The sequence below is a fragment of the Papio anubis genome, chromosome 14, assembly GCF_008728515.1.
Source record: "Papio anubis isolate 15944 chromosome 14, Panubis1.0, whole genome shotgun sequence".
NCBI lineage: Eukaryota > Metazoa > Chordata > Mammalia > Primates > Cercopithecidae > Papio > Papio anubis.
Genome location: NC_044989.1, coordinates 39,198,628 through 39,217,063, shown reverse-complemented (window position 1 = coordinate 39,217,063; position 18,436 = coordinate 39,198,628). Strand labels below are relative to the sequence as shown.

General features: G+C 36.9%; 1 protein-coding gene across 2 annotated transcripts in view; it reads left to right on the top strand.

Moving 5' to 3' along the window:
• Positions 1-18,436, top strand: part of SOS1 (SOS Ras/Rac guanine nucleotide exchange factor 1) — a 164,094-nt gene that overhangs the window by 85,986 nt on the left and 59,672 nt on the right. For both annotated transcript variants that reach the window (XM_031655088.1, XM_031655087.1), the window contains exons 4-6: positions 112-276; positions 2,766-2,975; positions 6,319-6,462. In XM_031655088.1, the coding sequence (XP_031510948.1) occupies positions 112-276; positions 2,766-2,975; positions 6,319-6,462 (519 nt within the window). The remainder of the gene's footprint in view (positions 1-111; positions 277-2,765; positions 2,976-6,318; positions 6,463-18,436) is intronic.

The following is an 18,436-nucleotide window of genomic DNA, read 5'->3' as shown; positions in this document are numbered from 1 at the left end:
GGCCTCAGGAAAAAAGTGTAAGCTAAGTTGCAAATATGTTTTTTATTTTTAATCAGTGTGTTAAATTTACAGTATATGATGTTTAAACATACTTTTCTTTTAATTTTGCAGGAGGTCCTAGGTTATAAAATTGACCATCAGGTTTCTGTTTACATAGTAGCAGTCTTAGAATACATTTCTGCAGACATTTTAAAGCTGGTTGGGAATTATGTAAGAAATATACGGCATTATGAAATTACAAAACAAGATATTAAAGTGGCAATGTGTGCTGACAAGGTAGGAAACTGAGCTTTTATATTTTTTTCTTAAGTTTCTTTTTATGACTTATTAAATGCTAACATACTATTCATGTAGAATAAAATTGTACTACGTGTTGGGGAATATCTCCAGTAACCTAATAGCAGGGATTCAAGATACCACTTTATAGAAATAAGATATTAGATATATGGGCCGGGCGCGGTGGCTCAAGCCTGTAATCCCAGCACTTTGGGAGGCGAGGCAGGCGGATCCCGAGGTCAGGGTCAGAGACCATCCTGGCTAACACAGTGAAACCCGTCTCTACCTAAAAATACAAAAACTAGCGGTGAGGTGGCGAGAGCCTGTAGTCCCCAGCTACTCGGAGGCTGGGGCAGGAGAATGCGTAAACCGGGGTGAGCTTGCAGTGAGCAGAGATCCGTACTGCACTCCAGCCGGGCTACAGAGCAAGACTCCGTCTCAAAAAAAAAAAAAAAAAAAAAGATGTGTTATGATATTAAAATGTGTTTATATGTCATGCAGTTTTTTTCTTCTGTGCTGTTGCAACTAGGGTTAATTAGAGTAATCTCTTAATAGTTAATTTCTTTTTTCTTTTCTTTTTTTTGAGATGGACTCTCGCTCTATGCGCCCAGGCTGGAAGTGCAGTGGCCTGTCTTGGCTCACTGCAGCCTCGCCTTCTGGATCAGATTCTCACCACTCGCTTCCCAGTAACTGAGTTGGCACATGCCACCATGGCTGTTTATTTTTTTTGTTTGTTTTTAGTAGAGACAGGGTTTCACCATGTTTGTCAGGCTGATCTCAAACTCCTGACTGCCTCAGCCTCCGAAAGTGCTGGAATTACAGGCGTGAGCCACAGCATACAACCCAAATGGTAAATTTCTTTTTTCTTTTTTTTTTTTTTTTTTTTGAGGCCAGACTGCAGCTCTGTCGCCCGGCGCTGGAAGTGCAGTGGCGGATCTCAGCTCTGCAGCTCCGGCTTCGGGTTCACGCTGCCTCAGCCTCCGGGTAGCTGGAGACTACAGGCGCCCCGCTAATTTTTGTATTTTAGTAGAGGCGGGGTTTCACCCGTGTTAGCCAGGATGGTCTCGATCTCCTGACCTCGTGATCCGCCCGTCTTGGCCTCCCAAAGTGCTGGGATTACAGGCTTGAGCCACCGCGCCCGGCCGTAAATTTGTTAAAATTTATTTGGATTGAAAGATTTATAAGGTTATGGATTTACTTAAAAACAATTTTTCAAAATGTAAAACCTCAAAACGATAGTTTTACTTTGGCACCTAGCTTTCTTCAGATACTACTTTGTGGTTTTACTATAATAATAAGAGCAAACACTTACTGAAGTTTAGGCATATATGTGGCGTATCTCCATTGGTCCTTATGATATTCCTCTAAGGTGAGTGATCTTATCTACATTTTATAAAAAGGAGACTGAAATTCACAGGGATAAAGAAATTGGTCCAGAATTTTCTGAGAAGTTTCAAAGCCTAGACTTGAACTCCAGGTCTCTCTGAGTCTAAAGCTTTTCGTCATTACCTAAGGATGTTCATTTTACGGAAACAACTTTGCAGAAAGGAAAATATTTTCTGTTGAAGCATTTCATTCCATTTTCCTCATTATACTCTTACTGATTTGGAATATTATTTCTGATTACTGATTCCACTAAATTATGTTTTAGTATTTATTTGTTCTTTGAGAATGTGGCCATATAGAGTGAAAAAACCCACCTGATTTGAAGAAGAATTTCAAATGTTTGGGTATTTTTAAATGAATAAGTATTTAGTTTTAAAAAATTACTATCTAGACGAATATGAAATACTTGATGCTTTTTAATGAAGGCAGATAAATAAAATATTTTTGAATACCTACTACATGTTAACACAGGCAGGAGATGCAAGAGAAGTATATATAAAATAAGGCTTCAGAGTTGACGAAGTTGTACTTACATACATGAAACAATCAGAAAGCACGCAAGATAAAATATTATTTTATTGTGTTATAGAGATATGATGCTGTAGAAGTTCGCAAGAAGGGGAAAGATGTGTTCTAGCAAGATTAGTAACAGTAGACTTCTTGCAGAAAATAAAAGCTTATTTTGACCAGTTCCCAACAAATGTAGGAAAATAGGCCAAATAGAAGGCTATAAAAATTATTTAAATATGAGATACTGAGGCCATGGAATAAAGTGATGTTGGCAGGGTATAAAACAGAGAAAACCAAGTCAGGGAAATTAAAGACAGGATCTGGAAACACATTGGAAGTAATAGGTTAACAAGAGAGACAGACAGATGAATACTAGTAGTGATAGAGAACTTGGAGGAGTGTAGTAAGTGATATCAGATGTTGAATTCTGTTTTAGAGAAGCTGTGGAGGAATGCTGGCAATATATCCAAGAGGAGAAATTTGCTTGTTTGCTTTTTTATCATTTAAGAACTTTATTCAGAGAACTTAAAGCATTTCACGTCAAATTTGACGAAAGCTTCGTATTTTATTTTTTTATATCTCTGACTATATAGGTATTGATGGATATGTTTCATCAAGATGTAGAAGATATTAATATATTATCTTTAACTGATGAAGAGCCTTCCACCTCAGGAGAACAAACTTACTATGATTTGGTAAAAGCATTTATGGCAGAAATTCGACAATATATAAGGGAACTAAATCTAATTATAAAAGTTTTTAGAGAGCCCTTTGTCTCCAATTCAAAATTGTTTTCAGCTAATGTAAGTATCATTGTATATATGCCTGTCATTGGATGTGTTCTGAAATTTGCATGACCACTTCAAATTTGAAGTTGTATAGTTCATGATTACTAATTTGTTAATTTTTTTAAGTTGTGGTACTTAATTCATGATCACAAAGTGCTATAACAGTTTCAAGAGATTTAACATCAGAAATTAAGAGACAAAATACAAAGTAGACTGATTATGTAAGTGAAAATGAATTCACAGAATTGTCCATGTCCTCCAAAGGATAAAGCTTCTTGTTTAGGTGGAAGATATTTTTGTTTGAGTCATTTGAATCATTCAGCCTACACTTCATCAATGCCAACTGTATTGTCAGGTACCATGCTTGGCAGCAGGGATTCAAAGATGAATAAGAAACAGTTCTGCTGGGCGCGGTGGCTCACGCCTCTAATCCCAGCACTTTGGGAGGCCAAGGTGGGCGGATCACGAAGTCAGGAGATCGAGACCATCCTGGCTAACATGGTGAAACCCCATCTCTACTAAAAATACAAAAAATTAGCCAGGCGTGGTGGTGGGCGCCTGTAATCCCAGCTACTTGGGAGACTGAGGCAGGAGAATGGCGTGAACCCTGGAGGCGGAGCTTGCAATGAGCCGAGATTGCGCCATTGCACTCCAACCTGGTCAACAGAGCGAGACTCCGTCTCAAAAAAAAAAAAAAAAAAAAAAAGAAAAGAAACAGTTCCTTTCCTTAAGTTTAGTCAAGACAGAGATATAAACTATACATTGCAATAAAATGTGGTAATTACCCTATTAGAAGTATGACAGCAGTAGTATTGGGAGCACAAAGGAAGGGGCTAGTAACATTGACACTTAGACAAAGGATTACTGATCTTACTGTAGTAATCAAACTAACCTAACTGGGTCCTGAAGAAATGCTGAGTGAGAACAGGTGAGATTGTCATAGGAGCTACACACTGGTAATTCCTGGAACTGTAGCCACACAGGCATAAATGACTGATAGAGAAGCAGTGCTCACTACAGAGGCTGGGACTGGGCTCAAGCTGTGGCAATGAGTGAACATTAAAAAATAAAGCAGTAGATTATCGTGATGGTTGTACAAATCTGTAAATATATTAAAGACTATTAAATCACTCACTTTAAATGGATACATTGTATGGTTTCTAAATAATGTTTCAATAAAGTTGCTTAACAAAAAGAGTAAAGAAGAGGCAAAGGTTTCTGAGGACACAAAAATCAAGAACCAAAATGGCCAAAAAGCACATCAAAAGGTGTTCAGCATCACTAATCATTAGAGAAATGTAAGTTAAAACCATGACATACTACTACATTCTCATTAGAAAGGCTAAAATGTAAATGACTTACAATACCAAAAGTTGAAATGGGTATGGAGCAACTGCTTGTGGGAATATAAAATTCCCACATTACTTGAGAATGTAAACTGGCATATTTTGGAAAACAGTTTGGCAGTTCTCTCTCTCTTTTTTTCTTGAGATGTAGTCTTGCTCTGTTGCCCAGGCTGGAGTGCAGGGGTGCGATTTTGGCTCATTGTAACCTCTGCCTCCCGGGTTCAATCCATTCTCCTGCCTCAGCCTCCCGTGTAGCTGGGATTACAGGTGTGTGCCACCACACCTGACTAATTTTTGTTTTTTTAGTAGAGGCAGGGTTTTACCATGTTGGCCAGGCTGGTCTCAAACTGACCTTAAGTGATCCACCAGCCTCGGCCTCCCAAAATGCTGGGATTACAGGCGTGAGCCACCATGCCTGGCTAGTTTGGCAGTTCTCTATAACAATAAACATAAACTAACCATATTGCCCAGCAATTCTACTCTTAGGTTTTTAACCAGAAGAAATGAAAACATGTCCATGCAAAACTGATTCATGAATGTTCATAGCAGCTTTATTTGTAATAGCCCCAAACTGGAAACAACTCAAATGTCCATCAGCAGGTGAATGTATAAACAAACTGTGGTATGACCATACAGTGGAATGTTACTGAGGAATAAAAAAAAAATGAAATAGTTATGATGCAACAGCATGGGTGCATCTCAAAAATATAAGCAAAAAACTAGGCACAAAAGAGAATATATGATTCCATTTATTTAATATTCTAGAAAAGACATTTCTGTAGAGACAAAAAGGAGATCACAGGTTTCCTGGGAGTGAGGCCTAGTAAGGGTTGATGGAAATGGGGCACATCTTAAGAAGTTAAGATGATGAAAAGGTTCTGTATCTTGATTGTGCTGGTGGTTAGAAGGGTGAATAACTGCACAAAATCTCACCAAAACAACATTTAAAATAGGAGTTTCTTATATAAACCATGCCTCAAAGTCGACTTGATAAATATAGTCACTGATAAAAAAAGAAATCAAATAATAGTAACCAATTTTAATTTAAAGTACAAAATGGATATGGTTTTAGATTCTATGTTGCAACTAACCCTTAAGAAACTATCATTTGTTGAATTTTAGTAAAGAACCATAAAAGGATAGTCACTCTATTTATATGGAAAGTCCAGAATAGGCAAATCCATAGAGACAAAGTAGATTAGTGGTTGCCAGGCACTGGGGAGAGGGAAGGAATGGAGAGTGACTGTACCGGATATTTAGCTATTCACCTTCCAAAAAAATCATAGGGTTTCTTCTCATGGTAATGAAATGTTCTAGAATTTGATACTGGTGATGACTGCACAACCAATATTGAAACCATTGACTAGTAACTACACTTTTAACGAGTGAATTTTATGGTATATGAGTTTTATCTCAATAGAAAAATTACACAGAAAAGCTATATTTTTCATATACTTCGAAATAATGTATCACAACAGATTGTATGCAGAAATAGATATGAAAATCCTGCCGTCTTCTAGTACACTATGTTAAGAGATTTGCAAATGTAAAACATTGCCATTCTTCTGCTGAATGTTTTTTGTTGTGGTTTAAAAAAAATTTGGCTACTTTTTATAAAAGTGCTATTTTTGTTAACACATAATGGGTTTATTATTTTTAATGAATTAAATATTTTTTTAAAATTTTGGTTTTAACTTCTAATATGGTAAACATTGAAATACATAGTTATAAACAAAAGGTTTTTAGAATCTTCAATAATTTTTAAGAGTGTGAAGGAGTCCTGAGACCAGAAAGTTACAAGACCACTGACCTAGAGAAATGTATTTGCAAGTTGTACATCTTTGCAGAAGGAATTCTTGAATTGTCTTTTATTCATATTTGTAAATCATTAACATTTTTCACTGTATCTGCCATGTTAAATTTTGTGATTATAAAATGACTTATTGGCTCAAAATTTGTTTAATATTATAATAATACAGCCTCACTGAATTTATGTGTTTTCCCCCAAACAGGATGTAGAAAATATATTTAGTCGTATAGTAGATATACATGAACTTAGTGTAAAGTTACTGGGCCATATAGAAGATACAGTAGAAATGACAGATGAAGGCAGTCCCCATCCACTAGTAGGAAGCTGCTTTGAAGACTTAGCAGAGGTAAGTACTTCAATTATATACCCAAAAAGTCTACATAAAAACCTACATTTACGTTAAAATTAAGAGTCTTATTTCTTTCCAGCTAAAGTCATAGATACAAATTGTTCACTACTTATCCGTTATTGCTCCTTTTCCATAGGGTCATTGTCAACATATGTTTCTGTTATCTTACCAAACAGAAAAAGTGGTCTCTTGTTAATTATAGAAAAGCAGATACCACCAAGGGGAGGTATAACAGCTGTCACCCAATGGCCTACTGTAAAAGGTTAAGAAAAGTCAATGAATGACTATTAAGGAAGAGACCACAGAACTTGCACCTGAAGTCAGATTACTTGTGTTCCAGTCTAAGCTCTGCTGCTTATTAGTTGTGTGACCAATGGCAAGTTATTTCATTTCTTTAAACCTCCATATCTTTATTTGTAAAATAAGAATTTTAATATAGGTTGAATATTCCTAATCCAAACATCCCAAATCTGAAATGCTTCAAAATCTGAAACTATTCCAACATGATGCTCCAAGGAAATGCTCATTGGAGCATTTCAGATTTGGGATTTTCAGACTCGGGATGCTGAAGCAGTAGGTATAATACAAATAATCCAAAATCTGAAATCTTAAACACTTCATTTTGGGTAAGAGATACTCGATCTGTAATACTAGGATTTTCATGAAAAATTAAATAACCTATCTGAAGTATTTACCTATCTACCTTCACATAGTAAGCTTACTCAGTATGTGATAACTACATTATTATTTAGAATAGGAATGAAGTAAATAGGACAGTAGGGTCCAGGATCTGGATGATTGAGATACCATGAGATAGAAAGATATTAACTCCTCAGATATTTCAAATTAACTCCTCAGATATTTCAAATGCTAAAATACATGAGTCAGTCCTAATAAGTTAGCATTAAGAGTCGTTCTGAGGTTTCTAGCGTTTGCTGTGTTCTCATTCTAAAATCTCACTCATTATGATACAGCATTGAGCTTGTAAAATTTTTTTTTTTAATTAAGACTTTCAGGCAAAATAGAATGGTAAGTTCAAGCATCACCATAGCCCCTTCATTCCTGCTCCAAACACACATAAGTAATAAAGTATAAAAAGAAAAATGTGGAATATATATACTAGACTTGAAAACAAGATCAGGAATGGAATAGACATTCAAGGTAGTGAGCTCTGGTATCTGGGTGTTTAGGCTCTTAAGGACAGTGAATTGTTTCAAATGTGTCCCATGAAAGCCAGAGCAAGACTTCTTGCTCAAGTCCCTCCTTATAATAGGATGCTAGGAAAATCTGTCAACATGGTATCTACAGTAAAGTTTTCTAAAAAGTTGTGGACTTGATGTGAGGAGACAAAAACGTTGCCTTACAATAATAACTTAACAAAGTTTCCTACAGCATTAAGCTAATATGAAGCCTGAACCCTCAAAGTCATTTTAAGAGTAGGTTCTGGTTTGGAAGAGTGATCATAAAGGAACGGGAGAAAAAAAGGAAACAAAACATTAAGTCTCCCACCAAGAAGCATATAATACAAAATTCCAAAAAACAAGGCAAATTCTAATTCTGAGAATGATAATAAAATCAACAATTACAACATGAATTTATTCCAGATGAAATTGATTTTGTATAATAGACATACAAAAAGTTTAAAAGTTTAGGATGCTGAAAGAGCTAAGTGAAGGAATATGATCCATTTATAAAGAAGATATTGTGAAACAAAAATAGGTGGAAAGGAAATGAGCAGATTTCTAGATATCAAAAGACAGAGATTTTGAGAATTAAATATATTATACAAGCATTGAAATAACTTATATAGTACAACATTTGCTGGACCCAGTTCAAGTATAAAATTAGTAAATTGGAAGATGGAATTGAGGACTTCACTGAGAATGTGACACACAGACGAAGATAAGAAATATGAAAGACCAATTGAAAGTAATAAGCATAGCCGGGCACTGTGGCTCACGCCTGTAATCCCAGCACTTTGGGAGGCCGAGGCAGGCAGATCACCTGAGGTCAGGAGTTCAAGACCAGCCTGGCCAATATGGTGAAACCCTATCTCTACTAAATATACAAAAATTAGCCGGGCATGGTGGTGCATGTCTGTAATCCCAGCTACTTGGGATGCTGAGGCAGGAGAATTGCTTGAACCCAGGAGGTGGAGGTTGCAGTGAGCCGAGATCGCACCACTGCACTCCAGTGACAGAGCAAGACTCTATCTCAAAAAAAAGTAATAAGGATAAGCTGAGAGGCTTAGTATACATCTAATAGGAGTTCCAGACAAAGAGTGATGGAGAAACAATATTTGAAAACATAAAAATGGGTAATTTTCAAGAATGAGGACATTAGTTCCCACATCAAAAATGAATTCCAAATATTGTTCATGACAAATAAAAATAAACACACAGCTGAAAACATGGCAGTGAAACTACAGAACATCAAAGATAAAGAGAAAATCTTGGGTTGGGCGCAGTGGCTGATGCCTGTAATCCCAGCACTTTGGGAGACTGAGGCAGATGGATTGCTTGAAGTCAAGAGTTCGAGACCAGCCTGGCCAACATGGTGAAACACCATCTCTACTAAAAAATACAAAAATTAGCCAGGCGTGGTGGCGGGAGCCTGTAATCTGAGCTACTCAGGAGGCTGAGACACGAGAATTGCTTGAATCTGGGAGGCAGAGGTTGCAGCAAGCTGAGTTTATGCCACTGTACTCCAGACTGGGTGGTTTCACCAGACTGGGTGACAGAGCAAGACTTGGTCTTAAGGGAAAAAAAGAGAAAATCTTAAAAGCTGTTAAGACATGGGAGACTGAGGCAGGAGGATGGCGTGAACCCGGGAGGCAGAGCTTGCAGTGAGCTGAGATTGCGCCATTGCACTCCAGCCTGGGCGACAGAGCAAGATTCTGTCTCAAAAAAAAAAAAAAAAAAAAAAAACTGTTAAGCTGTTAAAACAGAAAAGAAAATATTTTGCGAAGGAACTATAATTAGAATGGCAGCAGGGTTCTCTTTAACAACAGAGGTTAACAGTCAGTTGAGTAATATCTTTAAAGTACTAAGGTAAAATAGGATTTTCTGTCTAACTACAGTATTATTCAAGAATGAGGACACATTTTTAAATAATAAAGTTTGTAGAAGAAAACATAAGTGTTCTTCATGACCTTGGAATATACAAAGATTTCTTAAACAGGACACAAAAGCACTAACCATGAAAGAAAAAAATTGATAAACTGGACTTCATTAGATGTAAGAATATCCATTCATCAAAAGACAAAATTAATAGAATGAAAAGGCAAGCTATAGACTGGAAGATAATATTTGTAATATGCGTAGTCAATGAAAGACTCATATCTGGGATATATTAAGAACTCCTGGCTGGGCACAGTAGCTCATACCTATAATCCCAGCACTTTGGGAGGCCGAGGCCAGTGGATCACTTGAGGTCCGGAGTTTGAGACGAGCCTGGCCAACATGGTGAAACCCCATCTCTACTAAAAATACAAAATTAGGCAGGCATAGTGGTGCATGTCTGTAATCCCAGTTACTTGGGAATCTGAGGCAGGAGAATTGCTTGAACTCAGGAGGTAGAGGTTGCATTGAGCCAAGATCACACCACTGTACTCCAGCCTGGGCGACAGAGCGAGACTCTGAAAAAAAACAAAAAACCCCCAAAACAAAATAACTCCTACATGCCTACAAATCAGTAACTAAAACTTCAGGGTTTTTTGGTTTTGTTTTGTTTTTAGAAAATAGGCAAAAGACTTGAGTACGTACTTCACACACAAAAAAAGATGCTCAACATTGTTATTAATCAAGGAAATGAATTTTGAAACCGTGGAGTAGTTGGAAGTCTACTTGCTGGTTGGGGCTAGGGTGTAATTTGGTACAGCCACTTTGGAAAACTGTTTGGCATATCTACTAGAGCTAAGCACACAATGTACCCTATGACCCAGCATTTTAACTCTTGGGCGTATATCAAACAAAAATGAGTGCTTATGTTGACTGAAAGACATTTAAGAATGTTTGTGGTAGGTTTATTCATAATGGATAATTAGTGGTATATTCACACAAGAAAATGCTATCTGGCAATAAAAAAGAATAACTGCTGATAAAAGCAACAACATAATATTGAGTATAATAAGACTCAAAGTACATACTATATTGATATATAGGAAGTTCAGAAACATGTGTCTTTGGAAACAGATTATTAGAATAGTGGTTGACTGGGAAACATGACAGAGATTTCTGAGGTGCTAGAAATGTTCTATTTCTTTATCTGGGTAGTGGTCACAGAAATGCATTGTATACAATAAAAAGTCATCAAATTACAGACTTTATGTAAAGTTATTCCTGAATTTATCAAAAATGAGGAAAAGGTGAGGAATAAATAAAAACCATTTCAAACATACAACGACCAAGAGCGTTTACTACTTGTAGACACTCATTATAAGATGCATTGGATGGCGTTCTTTAGCAAGAAGGAAAGTTTTACTCAAAGGGAAGTCAAGAAATACAAGAACTGATGATGAAAAAGAAATTGGTAGGTGTAGGCCGGTGGCTTGCACCTGTAATCCCAGCACTTTAGGAGGCCAAGGTGGGCAGATCACTTGAGCTCAGCAGTTCAAGACCAGCCTGGGCAATATGGCGAAACCCCGTCTCTACAAAACAAAATACCAAAATTACCCAGGTGTGGTGGTGCACACCTGTAGTCCCAGCTACTCTGGAGACTGAGGTAGGAGGATCACTTGCGCCCAGGAGGCTGAGGTTTCAGTGAACCAAAATCATGCCACTGTGCTCCAGCCTGGGTGACAGACTGAGACACTGTCTCTAAATAAATAAATAGAAAATGTGTTGATAAATTTAATGAATTGCTGAATAGTTTTAAAAATATTTTTAAAGTTTTTTGTCTTGGAAAGACTAAACTATATTTCTATGTATTAGTGAGTATTGTATTCTAAGTATACAGTATGTAAAATGGACTTGTGTTTGTGATAGAAAAATAACTTGAAAAATTTATAGATAGCCATATTTATTTTTTAAAAAATTAGGAAAATCACCAAAAGAACAGTAATACTACCTGTAGCTTATAATGTACAGATAGGGAAAAAGGAACTATAGTAATTTTTTTTTTTATCATTTTCACTGATAATAGGAAAGAATAAATGAAGCAAACAAAAACAATGATAATGAAGATAAAATGATATAAAAAAATCCAACTACATTAGTAACTCAGTATATACAAACTGATGAAACTCAGCCTATTTAAAGAGAGTAATTATATTTGATTTTTTAAAATTCACTTTAGGCCTGGTGCAGTGGCTCACGCCTGTAATGCCAGCACTTTGGGAGGCCGAGGCGGGTAGATCACAAGGTCAGGAGTTTGAGACCAGCCTGGCCAACATGGTGAAACCCGGTCTCTACTAAAAAAAAAAATACAAAAATTAGCTGGGCATGGTGGTGTGCACCTGTAATCCTAGATACTCAGGGGGCTGAGGCAGGCGATTTGAGGTGGAGGTTGTGGTGAGCCTAGACCATGCCACTCCTCTCCAGTCTGGGTGACAGAGCAAGACTCCGTCTCAAATAAATAAATAAATAATCTACTTTATGCATCTTATAAAAGATGTTCTTAAAACAGAACCACAGAAATATTTTAAGATAAAGGGATGTGGCCGGGCGCGGTGGCTCAAGCCTGTAATCCCAGCACTTTGGGAGGCCGAGATGGGTGGATCACAACGTCAGGAGATCGAGACCATCCTGCCTAACACGGTGAAACCCCGTCTCTACTAAAAAATACAAAAAACTAGCCGGGCGAGGTGGCGGGCGCCTGTAGTCCCAGCTACTCTGGAGGCTGAGGCAGGAGAATGGCGTGAACCCAGGAGGCGGAGCTTGCAGTGAGCTGAGATCCGGCCACTGCACTCCAGCCTGGGCGACAGAGCAAGACTCCGTCTCAAAAAAAAAAAAAAAAAAAAAAGATAAAGGGATGAAAAATTGTAACATATAAAAACTTATCAACCCTGTATACCAATATTAATTCAGATTAACTGATAAAATTACACAAAGTAAGCACTGAGGAGGAAAAAAGAGAAACACTTCCTAATAGTAAAAGGGATACTATCATGAAGGTATAACAACCATTAATGTGTATGCATCTGATTATAAAGCCTCAAAATATAAGCAGTAGAAACTGACAGAATTACAAGAAACTAAAAAAAATTGCTATTATAGGAAATTTTAACACATCTCCATCAGAAATTAACAGATCAAACAGAAAAAAGATTAGACTACAGGAGATTAGACTAACACATTTGATTTTACACACACACACACACACACACTCTCTCTCTCTCTCTCTGCCTCTCTCACACTCACACTCAACCCTCCATATCCATGGCGTCCACATCTGTGGATTCAACCAACTGTGGATTGAAAATATTTTTTGGGGAAAAAAAGCATAACTGGCATAATTGTAGCTGTACTAACATAATGTTGAGCACATTAGAATACATTACATCAGGGTACATTACAATACCCTAAACAATACAGTATAACAACTCTTTTTTTGTTTGTTTTGTTTTGAGACGGAGTCTCGCTCTGTCGCCCAGGCTGGAGTGCAGTGGCCGGATCTCAGCTCACTGCAAACTCCGCTCCCGGGTTCACGCCATTCTCCTGCCTCAGCCTCCAGAGTAGCTGGGACTACAGGCGCCCGCCACCTCACCCGGCTAGTTTTTTGTATTTTTTAGTAGAGACGGGGTTTCACCGGGTTAGCCAGGATGGTCTCGATCTCCTGACCTTGTGATCCGCCCGTCTCGGCCTCCCAATACAGTATAACAACTCTTTACATATAGAAGTAACATAGGGATCCTTGAAGGTTACATGCAAATATACTATTTTATATCAGGGACTTGAGCATCCCTAGATTTTGGTATCTGCATGGGATCCTATAATCAATCCCTCACCGATACAAGGGACAACAGAGTGTGTGTGTGTGTGTGTGTGTGTGTGTGTGTGTACACACAGTCATCCCTCAGTATATGTGAGGAATTGGTTCTAGGACTCCCTGTAGATACCCAAATCCACACATGCTCAAGTTCCACATCAGCCCTGCAAAACTTGCATAGGCCCTGTGGAACCCATATATACAAAAAGCCAGCCCTCAGTGTACAAGGGTTTCACATCCCACAGATACTGTATTTTTGATCCTCATTTGGTTGAAAAACATCTGCATATAAGTGGATCCGTACAAGTCTAACCCACGGGTGGTTCAAAGGTCAGCTGTATATATCTAAATATATATATATACAGATATATATCTGTATATATCTTAATACTGTTGCCTTGAGGATTAAGTTTCAACATAAATTTTGCAGAGAGAAGCTTACAGTTTTACACGTTTTTTGAAAAAATAGTAATAATTAAAAATGAATGAGTTAAGCTTTCAACCCAAGAAACGAGAACAGGATACACCTAAGAGAATAATATGTAAGGAAGTAACGGAACAGAATTCGTGAATTAGAAATTGATATAACAAAAGATCTCATGGCTGATCAACGGGAAAAGGAAACACAAATACTAGATGGGATCTCGGCTCTCTGCAACCTCCGCCTCCCAGGTTCAAGCAATTCTCATGCTTCAGCCACCCCAATAGTTGGGATTACTGTGCCACCACTTTCGGCTAATTTTTGTGTTTTTAGTAGAGACGAGGTTTTGCCATGATGGCTAGGCTGGTCTCGAACACTTGGCCTCAAGTGATCTACCTGCCTCGGCCTCCCAAAGTGCTGGGATTACATATGTGAGCCACCGTACCAAGCCTGTTTTTTAAATCATGGAAGAACACTAAGATCCACTTCAAAATGTTTAAGAACTGTAATGACATAACCTTTAAAATTATATAAAAGAGCAGCATCAATGTCCTAAGTTAAAAAACATTCAAAAATGAATAGTCAAAATATGTTTTAACAAATGACTTGCAGCATAGACCAGGTGTTGTGAATGCTATGGTTTGAATGTGTCCTCATATTTTATGTATTGGAAGTTTAATCTCCAACTATATATATTGATTGGAGGTGGGGCCTGTGGAGGTAATTAGGATTAGATAAGGTCATCAGGGTGTGGACCCCATGATGGCAGGTCTGTCTTTATAAAAAGAAGAAGAGACCTGAGCTGACATGCGGTAGTCCCCTTGCTGTGCCCTGCACCACCTCAGGACTTTGCAGAGTCCCTACCAGCAAGAAAGCCCTCACCAGATGTACCTGCCTGTCTTGAACTTCTAGCCTCCAAAACTGTGGTAAATAAATTTCTTTATGAATTACCCAGTCTCAGGTATTCAGTTATAGCAACAGAAGACAGCATATGACAATGAGTTTTGCCAATCTTCAGGAAACAGTTAATCTTACTCTTTTGCAAATTGTTCCAATGAATTGAGACATGAAGGGTAACTTAAGTTTTTATCAGGATTGTATGAATACATTATCAAAACTAGATAACGACAATACAAGAAAAAACTATGAGACATTCTCGGGTATTAACAAAACTGGCGATGAAAAATCAGTTTATGATACAGTAAAACATATGTCCAAATATGATATATCTTATGATGTTTATTCTTATGTGGTTTGACATTTTAAAAAGTTTTAATGTAGTATTCTACTTTCGCAGGTTAAAATCTCAAGAAAAAGGGTTTCATAAAATTAAACATTCATTCATAAATTTCTTTAAAATGTCAAGCAAACAAGGAATAGAAGGCAACTTTCTTAACCTAATAAAGGATATTTACTAAAAGTCTGTAAGAGATATAATAGTGGTTAAACTATAGCAAAACTAAGAAACTAGAAAAGAATACCACCATCACCACTTCTATTCAGCACTCTAATAGTGAGTACTGCCCAATACAAAAAGACAGAAAAGGAATAGGCAAGACAAAATTGTCCTATTTTTAGTTAATATAATTATCTATATAGCAAACCCAAGTAAATTTATATAGTATTAAACTAGTTGGCAAGCTCATTATAGCTGTTGGATAAAAGATCAGCCTGTAAAAATTGGTAGCATTACTGTGCTAAGTTATAGTCTATTGAATATATAATATTTTTAAAGACTTTTTTCACTATAGAGATAAGACTATAAAGTACCTGGAAATAAACCTGACTAAATACAAGACCTTTGCTTTAAAAAAAAAAAAATCATAAAATTAGCTGGGCACGGTGGCTTACTCCTGTAATCCCAGCACTTTGGGAGGTTGAGGCAGGCGAATCACGAGGTCAGGAGTTCGAGACCAGTCTGGTCAACATGATGAAACCCCATCTTTACTAAAAATACAAAAAATTAGCTGAGTGGGCACCTGTAATCTCAGCTACTCAGGAGGCTGAGGCAGGAGAATCGCTTGAACCCCGGAGGCAGAGGTTGCAATGAGCCGAGATTATGCCACTGCACTCCAGCCCCAGTGAGAGAGTGAGACTCCATCTCAATAAAATAAAATAAAATAAAATTAGATTCATAAGGAAGATCTGAATAAATGGAAATATATACTGTGTTCATGGATGGAAAGACTCAGTACTGTAATGATACCAGTTGTCCCCCAAATAATCTACAAATTTAGTGCATAGCAAGCTGATCCTAAAATTCACGTGTTAAGAATGAGGAGCAAAAATAACAATTTTGAGGAAGAACAAGTTGAGGGGACTTGTTCTTGTCCCCTCAAGTACTTGTTAGATAAAATACATGTTAGATAAAGTCTTGCCACATACTAAGACTTATTATGAAGCCGGAGTAAACAAGAGTGTAGTATTGGTGCAGGTAACAATTAGGTAACAGAACAAAGAACCCTGAAAAAAATATATACATATATTCTCCTGATATGTGACAGATATTACATTAATCAGTAGAGAAAGAATGAATTCATTAATAAATGATAATGAGTCAAACCTGGTTATATGGAAAAAAATTCGTTCCATAACACATATAATTCACAGAAAGTACTCAACATATTAAAAATCTAAAAATGAAGAGTAGAACTTCAAAAGAAAATATAGGAGAATATATTTATATGACTTTGACATAGGAAGATTTCTTAACACATAGAGCAAACCAGAAAGGAAGAGATTACGTTTTAAAACTTCTATTCAAGAAAAGACACCATAGTTATAAGAGAAGCACAAATGAATGAAGTTGGAACCCTGTACCGTATCCAAAAATTAACTCAAAATGGATCAAAGACAATGTAGGATCTAAAGCTATAAAACTCTTGGAAGAAAACAGGTCTGAATCCTCATTACCTTGGATTTGGCAAAGGATACTTAGATAATGCAAAAGCACAAGCTATAAAAGAAAAAGTAGATGATTTGGACTTCTTCAAAATTAAAAACTCTGTGTTTCAAAGTACACCATCAAGAAAGCAAAAGACAGCCTACAGAAAGGGAAAACATACTTGCAAATGATATTTCTGATAAGAGTCTAGTATTCAGTGTATATAACAAAAAGATAACCCAATTTAAAAAACGGGCAAAGGATTTGAATAGATATTTCTCCAAGGAAGATATATAAATGGCCAACATGGTACATTAGAAGATGCTCAGCTTCATTAGAAATTAGAGAAATGCAAATCAAAACCACTATAAAGCCTGGGCAACATAGTGAGACCTTGTCTTTACAAAAATTAGAAAATTTGCCCAGGATGGTGGTGTGCGCCTATGGTCCCAGCTACTCGGGGGGCTGAGGTGGGAGGATTGCTTGAGCGCAGGAGGTTGAGGCTGCAGGGAGCCATGATCACATGATTGCACTCCAGCCTGGGTGACAAGGTTAGACCGTATCTCTAAAAGAAAAAACTTGATGCAGTACCACTTCACATATACTAAGATGTCTAAAATTAAAATAAAAAAGGGAAAGTAACAAGTGTTGATGAAGATGTGGAGAAACTGAGATCCTCATATTTTGCTGATAGAAATATAAAATGCAGCAACTGCTTGGAAAACAGTTTGCTGGTTTCTCAAAAAGTTAAACGTAGAATTACCATATGATCCAAAAATTTCACTCCTAGATATATACCCAAAAGAACTGAAAGCAGTGATTCAATTATATAATTGTATGCCAACATTCATAGCAGCATTATCCACAATAGCCAAAAGCTGGGAACAACCCACATGTCCATCAACAGATGAATGGTTAAATTATAAAACGTGGTAAATACATTACAGTAGAATATACAGTAGAATATAATTCAGCTTAAAAAGGGATGAAATTTCAATACATGCTACAACATGGGTGAACCTTGGAAATATTATGCTAATAAAATAAGCCAGTCACAAAAGGACAAATATTGTATGTTTCCACTAATATGAGGTAACAAGAGTAGTCAAATTTAAATAGAGACAGAAAATATAAGTTACCAAGGGTTATGGGGAAGAGGCAATGATCAGTTACTGTTTAATGGATAGAGTTTCAGTTTGGGATGATAGAGTAGTTCAGATCTGGAAATGGACAGTTGCACAACATTGTCTGTTAATGCCACTTAATTGTACACTTAGAAATGGCTAAAATGGTAATTTTCATGTGTATATTTTACCACAATATAAAAAAACTAAAAGGGAGTGTTGAAACATGCTACAACATGGATGAACTTTGAAAATGTTATGCTGAACACAAGAAGCCAGTCATAAAAGACTACATATTGTATGATTCCATTTACATGTAATATCCAGAATAGGCAAATCCATGGAGACAAAAAGTAGATTCATGGTTGCCTAGGGCTGAGGGGGTTTAGAGATTTGGGAGGTAATAGCTGAAGAGTGTGTGATTTCTTTGAGGGGGTGATAAAAATATTCTGAAATAGATTATGAAGATAGTTGCACAATTCCGTTAAACTAAAAATCATCTAATTTTGCCCAATAAATGGGTGAAGTGAATGTGTATGAATTATATCTCAATAAAGCTATTTTTAAAAACTATCAATTTAACATGTAAAGACAAGCTAATAGAAATGGTCAAAA